At 36.3% G+C, this 15754-nt stretch overlaps 1 protein-coding gene across 3 annotated transcripts in view; it reads left to right on the forward strand.

Annotated features, from left to right (window-relative positions):
• The window catches only part of cep128 (centrosomal protein 128), an 80238-nt gene extending 67741 nt beyond the window's left edge, over nt 1–12497 (forward strand). For all 3 annotated transcript variants that reach the window (XR_006106646.2, XM_042504011.2, XM_042504012.2), the window contains exon 25: nt 11708–12497. Coding sequence is in view for 2 of the 3 variants with exons in the window: in XM_042504011.2 (XP_042359945.2) it covers nt 11708–11781 (74 nt within the window). In the remaining variant the exon portion in view is untranslated. The remainder of the gene's footprint in view (nt 1–11707) is intronic.
• Nucleotides 12498–15754: the final 3257 nt, after the last annotated feature.

Genomic DNA, 15754 nt, shown 5'->3' on the forward strand with positions numbered 1-15754 from the left:
GCCAAAAACACAATGATATGGAACGTCCGAAAAAATGACCCGAAGGCAAGGCTATAGTAAGGCAAAATGTCAAAAAATGCCACATTCCAAAAATAGCTAAAAATGGTTGAAAACCTCATTAAATAGCGTGCCGAGTGACGCCATAGCATAGAAAGTTGAAAGAAAGGCCCAAAACACAATAATACGGAACGTCTGAAAAAATGACCCAAAGGCAAGGCTATAGTAAGGCAAAAATGTCAAAAAAAGCCATGTTCCAAAAGTTGCTGATAACAGCTTAAAACAGCATTAAATAGTGTGCCAAGTAACGCCATAACATAGAAAGTGGGAAAAACAGCCAAAAACACAATGATTTGGAACGTTCGAAAAAATGACCCAAAGGCAAGGCTATAGTAAGGCAAAATGTCAAAAAATGCCATGTTCCAAAAATAGCTAAAATTAGTTGGAAACCACATTAAATAGCGTGCTGAGACACGCTTTAGCATGGAAACTTGCAAAAACAGCCAAAAACACAATGATATGGAACGTCCGAAAAAATGACCCAAAGGCAAGGCTATAGTAAGGCAAAATGTCAAAAAATGCCACATTCCAAAAATAGTTTAAAACAGCTTAAAACAGCATTAAATGGCGTGCCGAATCACGCCATAGAATAGAAACTTGCAAAAACAGCCAAAAACACAATGATTTGGAACGTTCGAAAAAATGACCCAAAGGCAAGGCTATAGTAAGGCAAAATGTCAAAAAAGCTATGTTCCAAAAATAGCTGAAAACAGCCTAAAACAGCATTAAATAGCGTGCCGAGTAAGGCCATAGAATAGAAACTTGCAATAACGGCTAAAAACACAATAATATGGAACGTCCGAAAAATGATCCAAAAAGCAAGGCTATAGTAAGGCAAAATGTCTAAAAATGCCATGTTCCAAAAATAGCTAAAATTAGTTGGAAACCGCATTAAATAGCGTGCCGAGACACGCTATAGCATAGAAAGTTGCAACAACAGCCAAAAATACAATCATATGGAACGTCCGAAAAATGATCCAAAAAGCAAGGCTATAGTAAGGCAAAATGTCAAAAAATGCCATGTTCCAAAAATAGCTGAAAACAGCTGAAAACAGCATTAAATAGCGTGCTGAATCACGCCATAACATCGAAAGTGGAAAAAACAGCCAAAAACAAAATGATTTGGAACGTTCGAAAAAATGACCCGAAGGCAAGGCTATAGTAAGGCAAAATGTCAAAAAATGCCATGTTCCAAAAATAGCTAAAATGGTTTGAAACCACATTAAATACTCTGCTGAGACACGCCATAGCATAGAAAGTTGCAAAAACAACCAAAAACACCATAATATGACATGTCCAAAAAATGACCCAAAAAGCAAGGCTATAGTAAGGCAAAATGTCTAAAAATGCCATGTTCCAAAAACAGCTAAAAATGGTTTAAAACCGCATTAAATAGCGTGCCGAGACACGCCATAGCATAGAAAGTTGCAAAAACAACCAAAAACACCATAATATGACATGTCCAAAAAATGACCCAAAAAGCAAGGCTATAGTAAGGCAAAAATGTCAAAAAATGCCATGTTCCAAAAACAGCTAAAAATGGTTTAAAACTGCATTAAATAATGTGCCAAAACGTGCCATAGCATAGAAAGTTGCAAAAACGGCCAAAAACACCATAATATGGCATGTCCAAAAAATGACCCAAAAAGCAAGGCTATAGTAAGGCAAAATGTCTAACAATGCTATGTTCCAAAAATAGCTAAAATTAGTTGGAAACCGCATTAAATAGCATGCTGAGACACGCCATAACATCGAAAGTGGAAAAAACAGCCAAAAACACAATGATTTGGAACGTTCAAAAAAATGACCCGAAGGCAAGGCTATAGTAAGGCAAAATGTCAAAAAATGCCACATTCCAAAAATAGCTTAAAACAGCTTAAAACAGCGTTAAATAGCGTGCCGAATCACGCCATAGAATAGAAACTTGCAAAAACAGCCAAAAACACAATGATATGGAACGTCCGAAAAAATGACCCAAAGGCAAGGCTATAGTAAGGCAAAAAGTCAAAAAAATGACATGTTCCAAAAATAGCTAAAAATGGTTTAAAACCGCATTAAGTACTCTGCCGAGACACGCCATAGCATAGAAACTTGCAAAAACAGCCAAAAACACCATAATATGGCATGTCCAAAAAATGACCCAAAAAGCAAGGCTATAGTAAGGCAAAAATGTCAAAAAATGCCATGTTCCAAAAACAGCTAAAAATGGTTTAAAACTGCATTAAATAACGTGCCAAAACGTGCCATAGCATAGAAAGTTGCAAAAACGGCCAAAAACACCATAATATGGCATGTCCAAAAAATGACCCAAAAAGCAAGGCTATAGTAAGGCAAAATGTCACAAAATGCCACATTCCAAAAATAGCTTAAAACAGGTTAAAACAGCATTAAATAGCGTGCTGAATCACGCCACAGAATAGAAACTTGCAAAAACAGCCAAAAACACAATGATATGGAACGTCCGAAAAAATGACCCGAAGGCAAGGCTATAGTAAGGCAAAATGTCAAAAAATGCCACATTCCAAAAATAGCTAAAAATGGTTGAAAACCTCATTAAATAGCGTGCCGAGTGGCGCCATAGCATAGAAAGTTGAAAGAAAGGCCCAAAACACAATAATACGGAACGTCTGAAAAAATGACCCAAAGGCAAGGCTATAGTAAGGCAAAAATGTCAAAAAAAGCCATGTTCCAAAAGTTGCTGATAACAGCTTAAAACAGCATTAAATAGTGTGCCAAGTAACGCCATAACATAGAAAGTGGGAAAAACAGCCAAAAACACAATGATTTGGAACGTTCGAAAAAATGACCCAAAGGCAAGGCTATAGTAAGGCAAAATGTCAAAAAATGCCATGTTCCAAAAATAGCTAAAATTAGTTGGAAACCACATTAAATAGCGTGCTGAGACACGCTTTAGCATGGAAACTTGCAAAAACAGCCAAAAACACAATGATATGGAACGTCCGAAAAAATGACCCAAAGGCAAGGCTATAGTAAGGCAAAATGTCAAAAAATGCCACATTCCAAAAATAGTTTAAAACAGCTTAAAACAGCATTAAATGGCGTGCCGAATCACGCCATAGAATAGAAACTTGCAAAAACAGCCAAAAACACAATGATTTGGAACGTTCGAAAAAATGACCCAAAGGCAAGGCTATAGTAAGGCAAAATGTCAAAAAAGCTATGTTCCAAAAATAGCTGAAAACAGCCTAAAACAGCATTAAATAAGCGTGCGAGTAAGGCCATAGAATAGAAACTTGCAATAACGGCTAAAAACACAATAATATGGAACGTCCGAAAAATGATCCAAAAAGCAAGGCTATAGTAAGGCAAAATGTCTAAAAATGCCATGTTCCAAAAATAGCTAAAATTAGTTGGAAACCGCATTAAATAGCGTGCCGAGACACGCTATAGCATAGAAAGTTGCAACAACAGCCAAAAATACAATCATATGGAACGTCCGAAAAATGATCCAAAAAGCAAGGCTATAGTAAGGCAAAATGTCAAAAAATGCCATGTTCCAAAAATAGCTGAAAACAGCTGAAAACAGCATTAAATAGCGTGCTGAATCACGCCATAACATCGAAAGTGGAAAAAACAGCCAAAAACAAAATGATTTGGAACGTTCGAAAAAATGACCCGAAGGCAAGGCTATAGTAAGGCAAAATGTCAAAAATGCCATGTTCCAAAAAACAGCTAAAATGGTTTAAAACCGCATTAAGTACTCTGCCGAGACACGCCATAGCATAGAAAGTTGCAAAAACGGCCAAAAACACCATAATATGGCATATCCAAAAAATGACCCAAAAAGCAAGGCTATAGTAAGGCAAAAATGTCAAAAAATGCCATGTTCCAAAAACAGCTAAAAATGGTTTAAAACCGCATTAGGTACCCTGCCGAGACACGCCATAGCATAGAAAGTTGCAAAAACGGCCAAAACACCATAATATGGCATGTCCAAAAAATGACCCAAAAAGCAAGGCTATAGTAAGGCAAAATGTCTAAAAATGCCATGTTCCAAAAACAGCTAAAAATGGTTTAAAACCGCATTAAATAGCGTGCCGAGACACGCCATAGCATAGAAAGTTGCAAAAACAACCAAAAACACCATAATATGACATGTCCAAAAAATGACCCAAAAAGCAAGGCTATAGTAAGGCAAAAATGTCAAAAAATGCCATGTTCCAAAAACAGCTAAAAATGGTTTAAAACTACATTAAATAATGTGCCAAAAGCGTGCCATAGCATAGAAAGTTGCAAAAACGGCCAAAAACACCATAATATGGCATGTCCAAAAAATGACCCAAAAAGCAAGGCTATAGTAAGGCAAAATGTCTAACAATGCTATGTTCCAAAAATAGCTAAAATTAGTTGGAAACCGCATTAAATAGCATGCCGAGACACGCCATAACATCGAAAGTTGCAAAAACAACCAAAAACACCATAATATGACATGTCCAAAAAATGACCCAAAAAGCAAGGCTATAGTAAGGCAAAAATGTCAAAAAATGCCATGTTCCAAAAACAGCTAAAAATGGTTTAAAACTACATTAAATAATGTGCCAAAACGTGCCATAGCATAGAAAGTTGCAAAAACGGCCAAAAACACCATAATATGGCATGTCCAAAAAATGACCCAAAAAGCAAGGCTATAGTAAGGCAAAATGTCTAACAATGCTATGTTCCAAAAATAGCTAAAATTAGTTGGAAACCGCATTAAATAGCATGCCGAGACACGCCATAACATCGAAAGTGGAAAAAACAGCCAAAAACACAATGATTTGGAACGTTCGAAAAAATGACCCAAAGGCAAGGCTATAGTAAGGCAAAATGTCGAAAAATGCCATGTTCCAAAAATAGCTAAAATTAGTTGGAAACCACATTAAATAGCGTGCTGAGACACGCTTTAGCATGGAAACTTGCAAAAACAGCCAAAAACACAATGATATGGAACGTCCGAAAAAATGACCCAAAAGCAAGGCTATAGTAAGGCAAAATGTCAAAAAATGCCATGTTCCAAAAACAGCTAAAAATGGTTTAAAACCGCATTAAATAGCGTGCCGAGACACGCCATAGCATAGAAAGTTGCAAAAACAACCAAAAACACCATAATATGACATGTCCAAAAAATGACCCAAAAAGCAAGGCTATAGTAAGGCAAAAATGTCAAAAAATGCCATGTTCCAAAAACAGCTAAAAATGGTTTAAAACTGCATTAAATAATGTGCCAAAACGTGCCATAGCATAGAAAGTTGCAAAAACGGCCAAAAACACCATAATATGGCATGTCCAAAAAATGACCCAAAAAGCAAGGCCATAGTAAGGCAAAATGTCTAACAATGCTATGTTCCAAAAATAGCTAAAATTAGTTGGAAACCGCATTAAATAGCATGCTGAGACACGCCATAACATCGAAAGTGGAAAAAACAGCCAAAAACACAATGATTTGGAACGTTCAAAAAAATGACCCGAAGGCAAGGCTATAGTAAGGCAAAATGTCAAAAAATGCCACATTCCAAAAATAGCTTAAAACAGCTTAAAACAGCGTTAAATAAATAGCGTGCGAATCACGCCATAGAATAGAAACTTGCAAAAACAGCCAAAAACACAATGATATGGGCGTCCGAAAAATGACCCAAAGGCAAGGCTATAGTAAGGCAAAAAGTCAAAAAAATGACATGTTCCAAAAATAGCTAAAAATGGTTTAAAACCGCATTAAGTACTCTGCCGAGACACGCCATAGCATAGAAACTTGCAAAAACAGCCAAAAACACCATAATATGGCATGTCCAAAAAATGACCCAAAAAGCAAGGCTATAGTAAGGCAAAAATGTCAAAAAATGCCATGTTCCAAAAACAGCTAAAAATGGTTTAAAACTGCATTAAATAACGTGCCAAAACGTGCCATAGCATAGAAAGTTGCAAAAACGGCCAAAAACACCATAATATGGCATGTCCAAAAAATGACCCAAAAAGCAAGGCTATAGTAAGGCAAAATGTCACAAAATGCCACATTCCAAAAATAGCTTAAAACAGGTTAAAACAGCATTAAATAGCGTGCTGAATCACGCCACAGAATAGAAACTTGCAAAAACAGCCAAAAACACAATGATATGGAACGTCCGAAAAAATGACCCGAAGGCAAGGCTATAGTAAGGCAAAATGTCAAAAATGCCACATTCAAAAATAGCTAAAATGGTTGAAAACCTCATTAAATAGCGTGCCGAGTGACGCCATAGCATAGAAAGTTGAAAGAAAGGCCCAAAACACAATAATACGGAACGTCTGAAAAAATGACCCAAAGGCAAGGCTATAGTAAGGCAAAAATGTCAAAAAAAGCCATGTTCCAAAAGTTGCTGATAACAGCTTAAAACAGCATTAAATAGTGTGCCAAGTAACGCCATAACATAGAAAGTGGGAAAAACAGCCAAAAACACAATGATTTGGAACGTTCGAAAAAATGACCCAAAGGCAAGGCTATAGTAAGGCAAAATGTCAAAAAATGCCACATTCCAAAAATAGTTTAAAACAGCTTAAAACAGCATTAAATGGCGTGCCGAATCACGCCATAGAATAGAAACTTGCAAAAACAGCCAAAAACACAATGATTTGGAACGTTCGAAAAAATGACCCAAAGGCAAGGCTATAGTAAGGCAAAATGTCAAAAAAGCTATGTTCCAAAAATAGCTGAAAACAGCCTAAAACAGCATTAAATAGCGTGCCGAGTAAGGCCATAGAATAGAAACTTGCAATAACGGCTAAAAACACAATAATATGGAACGTCCGAAAAATGATCCAAAAAGTAAGGCAAAATGTCTAAAAATGCCATGTTCCAAAAATAGCTAAAATTAGTTGGAAACCGCATTAAATAGCGTGCCGAGACACGCTATAGCATAGAAAGTTGCAACAACAGCCAAAAATACAATCACATGGAACGTCCGAAAAATGATCCAAAAAGCAAGGCTATAGTAAGGCAAAATGTCAAAAAATGCCATGTTCCAAAAATAGCTGAAAACAGCTTAAAACAGCATTAAATAGCGTGCTGAATCACGCCATAACATCGAAAGTGGAAAAAACAGCCAAAAACAAAATGATTTGGAACGTTCGAAAAAATGACCCGAAGGCAAGGCTATAGTAAGGCAAAATGTCAAAAAATGCCACATTCCAAAAATAGCTTAAAACAGCTTAAAACAGCATTAAATGGCGTGCCGAATCACGCCATAGAATAGAAACTTGCAAAAACAGCCAAAAACACAATGATTTGGAACGTTCGAAAAAATGACCCAAAAAGCAAGGCTATAGTAAGGCAAAAATGTCAAAAAATGACATATTCCAAAAACAGCTAAAAATGGTTTAAAACCGCATTGAATAGCGTGCCGAGACACGCCATAGCATAGAAAGTTGCAAAAACGGCCAAAAACACCATAATATGGCATGTCCAAAAAATGACCCAAAAAGCAAGGCTATAGTAAGGCAAAATGTCAAAAAATGCCATGTTCCAAAAACAGCTAAAAATGGTTTAAAACCGCATTAAGTACCCTGCCGAGACACGCCATAGCATAGAAAGTTGCAAAAACAACCAAAAACACCATAATATGACATGTCCAAAAAATGACCCAAAAAGCAAGGCTATAGTAAGGCAAAATGTCTAACAATGCTATGTTCCAAAAATAGCTAAAATTAGTTGGAAACCGCATTAAATAGCATGCCGAGACACGCCATAACATCGAAAGTTGCAAAAACAGCCAAAAACACAATGATTTGGAACGTTCAAAAAAATGACCCGAAGGCAAGGCTATAGTAAGGCAAAATGTCAAAAAATGCCACATTCCAAAAATAGCTAAAATTAGTTGCAAACCACATTAAATAGCATTTTGAGACACGCTTTAGCATAGAAACTTGCAAAAACAGCCAAAAACACAATCATATGGAACATCCGAAAAAAGACCCAAAGGCAAGGCTATAGTAAGGCAAAATGTCAAAAAATTCCATGTTCAAAAAATAGCTAAAAATGGTTTAAAACCGCATTAAGTACCCTGCCGAGACACGCCATAGCATAGAAACTTGCAAAAACAGCCAAAAACACCATAATATGGCATGTCCAAAAAATGACCCAAAAAGCAAGGCTATAGTAAGGCAAAAATGTCAAAAAATGCCACATTCCAAAAATAGCTTAAAACAGCTTAAAACAGCATTAAATGGCGTGCCGAATCACGCCATAGAATAGAAACTTGCAAAAACAGCCAAAAACACAATCATATGGAACATCCGAAAAAAGACCCAAAGGCAAGGCTATAGTAAGGCAAAATGTCAAAAAATTCCATGTTCAAAAAATAGCTAAAAATGGTTTAAAACCGCATTAAGTACCCTGCCGAGACACGCCATAGCATAGAAACTTGCAAAAACAGCCAAAAACACCATAATATGGCATGTCCAAAAAATGACCCAAAAAGCAAGGCTATAGTAAGGCAAAAATGTCAAAAAATGCCACATTCCAAAAATAGCTTAAAACAGCTTAAAACAGCGTTAAATAGCGTGCCGAATCACGCCATAGAATAGAAACTTGCAAAAACAGCCAAAAACACAATGATATGGAACGTCTGAAAAAATGACCCAAAGGCAAGGCTATAGTAAGGCAAAAAGTCAAAAAAATGACATGTTCCAAAAACAGCTGAAAACGACTTAGAATAGCATGAAATAGCGTGTAGAAACACGCCATAGCATAGAAAGTTGCCAAAAACGGCCAAAAACACCACAATATGGCATGTCCAAAAAATGACCCAAAAAGCAAGGCTATAGTAAGGCAAAAATGTCAAAAAATGACATATTCCAAAAACAGCTAAAATTGGTTTAAAACCGCATTAAATAACGTACCGAGACACGCCATAGCATAGAAAGTTGCAAAAACGGCCAAAAACACCATAATATGGCATGTCCAAAAAATGACCCAAAAAGCAAGGCTATAGTAAGGCAAAAATGTCAAAAAATGACATGTTCCTAAAATAGCTAAAATTAGTTGCAAACCACATTAAATAGCATTTTGAGACACGCTTTAGCATAGAAACTTGCAAAAACAGCCAAAAACACAATCATATGGAACATCCGAAAAAAGACCCAAAGGCAAGGCTATAGTAAGGCAGAATGTCAAAAAATGCCACATTCCAAAAATAGCTTAAAACAGCTTAAAACAGCGTTAAATAGCGTGCCGAATCACGCCATAGAATAGAAACTTGCAAAAACAGCCAAAAACACAATGATATGGAACGTCCGAAAAAATGACCCAAAGGCAAGGCTATAGTAAGGCAAAATGTCAAAAAATTCCATGTTCAAAAAATAGCTAAAAATGGTTTAAAACCGCATTAAGTACCCTGCCGAGACACGCCATAGCATAGAAACTTGCAAAAACAGCCAAAAACACCATAATATGGCATGTCCAAAAAATGACCCAAAAAGCAAGGCTATAGTAAGGCAAAAATGTCAAAAAATGACATATTCCAAAAACAGCTAAAAATGGTTTAAAACCGCATTAAATAGCGTGCCGAGACACGCCATAGCATAGAAAGTTGCAAAAACGGCCAAAAACACCATAATATGGCATGTCCAAAAAATGACCCAAAAAGCAAGGCTATAGTAAGGCAAAATGTCAAAAAATGCCACATTCCAAAAATATCTTAAAACAGCTTAAAACAGCGTTAAATAGCGTGCCGAGTAAGGCCATAGAATAGAAACTTGCAATAACGGCTAAAAACACAATAATATGACATGTCCAAAAAATGACCCAAAAAGCAAGGCTATAGTAAGGCAAAAATGTCAAAAAAATGACATGTTCAAAAAACAGCTAAAAATGGTTTAAAACCGCACTAAATAACGTGCCAAAACACGCCATAGCATAGAAACTTGCAAAAACGGCCAAAAACACAATAATATGGCATGTCCAAAAAATGACCCAAAAAGCAAGGCTATAGTAAGGCAAAAATGTCAAAAAATGCCATGTTCCTAAAATAGCTAAAATTAGTTGCAAACCACATTAAATAGCATTTTGAGACACGCTTTAGCATAGAAAGTTGCAAAAACAGCCAAAAACACAATCATATGGAACATCCGAAAAAAGACCCAAAGGCAAGGCTATAGTAAGGCAAAATGTCAAAAAATGCCACATTCCAAAAATAGTTTAAAACAGCTTAAAACAGCTTAAAACAGCGTTAAATAGCGTGCCGAATCACGCCATAGAATAGAAACTTGCAAAAACAGCCAAAAACACCATAATATGGCATGTCCAAAAAATGACCCAAAAAGCAAGGCTATAGTAAGGCAAAAATGTCAAAAAATGCCATGTTCCAAAAACAGCTAAAAATGGTTTAAAACTGCATTAAATAACGTGCCAAAACGTGCCATAGCATAGAAAGTTGCAAAAACGGCCAAAAACACCATAATATGGCATGTCCAAAAAATGACCCAAAAAGCAAGGCTATAGTAAGGCAAAATGTCAAAAAATGCCACATTCCAAAAATATCTTAAAACAGCTTAAAACAGCGTTAAATAGCGTGCCGAGTAAGGCCATAGAATAGAAACTTGCAATAACGGCTAAAAACACAATAATATGGAACGTCCGAAAAATGACCCAAAAAGCAAGGCTATAGTAAGGCAAAAAGTCAAAAAATGACATGTTCCAAAAACAGCTGAAAACGACTTAGAATAGCATGAAATAGCGTGTAGAAACACGCCATAGCATAGAAAGTTGCCAAAAACGGCCAAAAACACCACAATATGGCATGTCGAAAAAATGACCCAAAAAGCAAGGCTATAGTAAGGCAACAATGTCAAAAAATGACATGTTCAAAAAACAGCTAAAATTAGTTGGAAATCACATTAAATAGCGTGTTGAGACACGCTTTAGCATAGAAACTTGCAAAAACAGCCAAAAACACAATCATATGGAACATCCGAAAAAATGACCCAAAGGCAAGGCTATAGTAAGGCAAAATGTCAAAAAATGACATGTTCCAAAAACAGCTAAAAATGGTTTAAAACCGCATTAAGTACCCTGCCGAGACACGCCATAGCATAGAAAGTTGCAAAAACGGCCAAAAACACCATAATATGGCATGTCCAAAAAATGACCCAAAAAGCAAGTAAGGCAAAATGTCTAAAAATGCCATGTTCCTAAAATAGCTAAAATTAGTTGGAAACCGCATTAAATAGCGTGCCGAGACACGCCATAGCATCGAAAGTGGAAAAAACAGCCAAAAACACAATGATTTGGAACGTTCGAAAAAATGACCCGAAGGCAAGGCTATAGTAAGGCAAAATGTCAAAAAAAATGCCACATTCCAAAAATAGCTTAAAACAGTGTTAAATAACGTGCCAAAACACGCCATAGAATAGAAAGTTGCAAAAAACGGCCAAAAACACCACAATATGGCTTGGTGATGCATGAGTTCTTTGTCTTCACTGTGATTTTAGTGATTCAGGTCATAATGGCATTTTTACCAGCTAACCGAGATGTTTATGTATTTTGAGATGTTATTCTATCACTGCATTTTCATGATCATATTGTTTTTCCCTACAGTGTCCTGAATCCACCATGTCATTGACTGGTTGCAGACAGCGAATTTAACTGTTTGTCGTTTGCTTCCTGTCACCTGTCTTGCAGCTTTTCACAAACGCCTGACCACTTCAGACTTGGATGACTCCCAAGTCAACGGGGCCAAACCCCTCACAGATTAGCTCAACCTCAAGTGAACCTTTTTCTATATCTCTACCAACCCTAACACACAGCGCGTACAGCGAATTTTACCTGCCTCCTGCTCATCCGGAACGAAGGAACAACTTGAGCGCAGTAGGAGGCCCTGCACTCAACACTAATCCTCCTCTACTACCTCAACCAGGCAATCACTGAAGGTGTTCAAGAGCAGAAAGGTAGGACTGACATTTGACAGCAAACTTCAGAAATCCTTTTGGAGGATGTGAGAAAAGTTAGGACACTGTGAAGGAGAATATACTGTAACGTGTTTAAATGTTATTCACAATAACTTCAGTGATATTGATGGATTTGAAAAATGTTTCACCAAAATATTTGTTACATTTCTTTCAACATTTTAAACTACAAAATATTTCATATTGTTTACTTCATAAACAACTTGTGCTAATCATCATGATGTATTTTTACTGCACTATGCATAAATCTACGCAAACGAAACACTGGTGCCTTTTGAACAAGATGTGATTTTTCTTTTACCAACATACTGTGTTTTCATCATGAAAATGTGTCATCTGTTAATCCATGTTTTGCCACCTCTTTTATTGTATTGATTACATTTGTCTTTGTAATTTTTTTAATGTTCTGCAGTATATATGAATTTGTAAAAACAAACAGGCACAAACATCTATTTTTTATAGAATGAGAAGGAAATATATATAATATCAATAAATCCAAATGTGTGGTTTTCTGTGTCATTTTTATGTAGTTTCGGGACAGATGAGGACAGTATGACTTTTTCAATTCTTTTGTTGACTAAAATCAGCTGAAAACAGTTGAAAAGCGCATTAAATAGCGTGCTGAGACACGCCATAGCATAGAAAGTTGCAAAAAACGGCCTAAAATACAATAATATGGCATGTCCAAAAAATGACCCAAAAAGCAAGGCTATAGTAAGGCAAAAATGTCAAAAAATGACATGTTCCAAAAACAGCTAAAAATGGTTGAAAACCGCATTAAATACCCTGCCGAGACACGCCATAGCATAGAAAGTTGCCAAAAACGGCCAAAAACACAATAATATGGCACATCGAAAAAATGACCCAAAAAGCAAGGCTATAGTAAGGCAAAAATGTCAAAAAATGACATGTTCCAAAAACAGCTAAAATTGGTTTAAAACCGCATTAAATAGCGTGCCGAAACACGCCATAGCATAGAAAGTTGCAAAAAACGGCCTAAACTACAATAATATGGCATGTCCAAAAAATGACCCAAAAAGCAAGGCTATAGTAAGGCAAAAATGTCAAAAAATGACATGTTCCAAAAACAGCTAAAATTGGTTTAAAACTGCATTAAATAACGTGCCGAGACACGCCATAGCATAGAAAGTTGCAAAAACGGCCAAAAACACCATAATATGGCATGTCCAAAAAAATGACCCAAAAAGCAAGGCTATAGTAAGGCAAAAATGTCAAAAAATGACATGTTCCAAAAACAGCTGAAAACGACTTAGAATAGCATGAAATAGCGTGTAGAAACACGCCATAGCATAGAAAGTTGCCAAAAACGGCCAAAAACACGATAATTTGGCATGTCCAAAAAATGACCCAAAAAGCAAGGCTATAGTAAGGCAAAAATGTCAAAAAATGACATATTCCAAAAACAGCTAAAAATGGTTTAAAACCGCATTAAATAGCGTGCCAAAACACGCCATAGCATAGAAAGTTGCAAAAACGGCCAAAAACACCATAATATGGCATGTCGAAAAAATCACCCAAAAAGCAAGGCTATAGTAAGGCAAAAATGTCAAAAAATGACATGTTCCAAAAACAGCTAAAATTGGTTTAAAACCGCATTAAATAGCGTGCCAAAACACGCCATAGCATAGAAAGTTGCAAAAACGGCCAAAAACACAATAATATGGCATGTCCAAAAAATGACCCAAAAAGCAAGGCTATAGTAAGGCAAAAATGTCAAAAAATGACATGTTCCAAAAACAGCTGTAAACAGTTGAAGACCGCATTAAATAACGTGCCAAAACACGCCATAGCATAGAAAGTTGCCAAAAACGGCCAAAAACACAATAATATGACATGTCCAAAAAATGACCCAAAAAGCAAGGCTATAGTAAGGCAAAAATGTCAAAAAATGACATGTTCCAAAAACAGCTAAAATTGGTTTAAAACCGCATTAAATAACGTGCCAAAACACGCCATAGCATAGAAAGTTGCAAAAACGGCCAAAAACACAATAATATGGCATGTCGAAAAAATGACCCAAAAAGCAAGGCTATAGTAAGGCAAAAATGTCAAAAAATGACATGTTCCAAAAACAGCTGAAAACGACTTAGAATAGCATGAAATAGCGTGTAGAAACACGCCATAGCATAGAAAGTTGCCAAAAACGGCCAAAAACACGATAATTTGGCATGTCCAAAAAATGACCCAAAAAGCAAGGCTATAGTAAGGCAAAAATGTCAAAAAATGACATATTCCAAAAACAGCTAAAAATGGTTTAAAACCGCATTAAATAGCGTGCCAAAACACGCCATAGCATAGAAAGTTGCAAAAACGGCCAAAAACACCATAATATGGCATGTCGAAAAAATCACCCAAAAAGCAAGGCTATAGTAAGGCAAAAATGTCAAAAAATGACATGTTCCAAAAACAGCTAAAATTGGTTTAAAACCGCATTAAATAGCGTGCCAAAACACGCCATAGCATAGAAAGTTGCAAAAACGGCCAAAAACACAATAATATGGCATGTTCAAAAAATGACCCAAAAAGCAAGGCTATAGTAAGGCAAAAATGTCAAAAAAATGACATGTTCCAAAAACAGCTAAAATTGGTTTAAAACCGCATTAAATAGCGTGCCAAAACACGCCATAGCATAGAAAGTTGCAAAAACGGCCAAAAACACGATAATTTGGCATGTCCAAAAAATGACCCAAAAAGCAAGGCTATAGTAAGGCAAAAATGTCAAAAAATGACATATTCCAAAAACAGCTAAAAATGGTTTAAAACCGCATTAAATAGCGTGCCAAAACACGCCATAGCATAGAAAGTTGCAAAAACGGCCAAAAACACCATAATATGGCATGTCGAAAAAATCACCCAAAAAGCAAGGCTATAGTAAGGCAAAAATGTCAAAAAATGACATGTTCCAAAAACAGCTAAAATTGGTTTAAAACCGCATTAAATAAGCGTACAAAACACGCCATAGCATAGAAAGTTGCAAAAGCGGCCAAAAACACAATAAGATGGCATGACCAAAAAATGACCCAAAAAGCAAGGCTATAGTAAGGCAAAAATGTCAAAAAATGACATGTTCCAAAAACAGCTGAAAACGACTTAGAATAGCATGAAATAGCGTGTAGAAACACGCCATAGCATAGAAAGTTGCCAAAAACGGCCAAAAACACCATAATATGGCATGTCCAAAAAATGACCCAAAAAGCAAGGCTATAGTAAGGCAAAAATGTCAAAAAATGACATATTCCAAAAACAGCTAAAATGGTTTAAAACCGCATTAAATAAGCGTAGAAACACGCCATAGCATAGAAAGTTGCAAAACGGCCAAAAACACCATAATATGGCATGTCGAAAAATCACCCAAAAAGCAAGGCTATAGTAAGGCAAAAATGTCAAAAAATGACATGTTCCAAAAACAGCTAAAATTGGTTTAAAACCGCATTAAATAGCGTGCCAAAACACGCCATAGCATAGAAAGTTGCAAAAACGGCCAAAAACACAATAATATGGCATGTCCAAAAAATGACCCAAAAAGCAAGGCTATAGTAAGGCAAAAATGTCAAAAATGACATATTCAAAAACAGCTAAAATGGTTTAAAACCGCATTAAATAGCGTACAAAACACGCCATAGCATAGAAAGTTGCAAAACGGCCAAAAACACCATAATATGGCATGTCGAAAAATGACCCAAAAGCAAGGCTATAGTAAAGGCAAAATGTCAAAAAATGACATGTTCAAAAAACAGCTAAA

This window comes from Plectropomus leopardus, chromosome 16, assembly GCF_026936395.1.
Source record: "Plectropomus leopardus strain MGB_pleo_1.0 chromosome 16, ASM2693639v1, whole genome shotgun sequence".
Lineage (NCBI taxonomy): Eukaryota > Metazoa > Chordata > Actinopteri > Perciformes > Serranidae > Plectropomus > Plectropomus leopardus.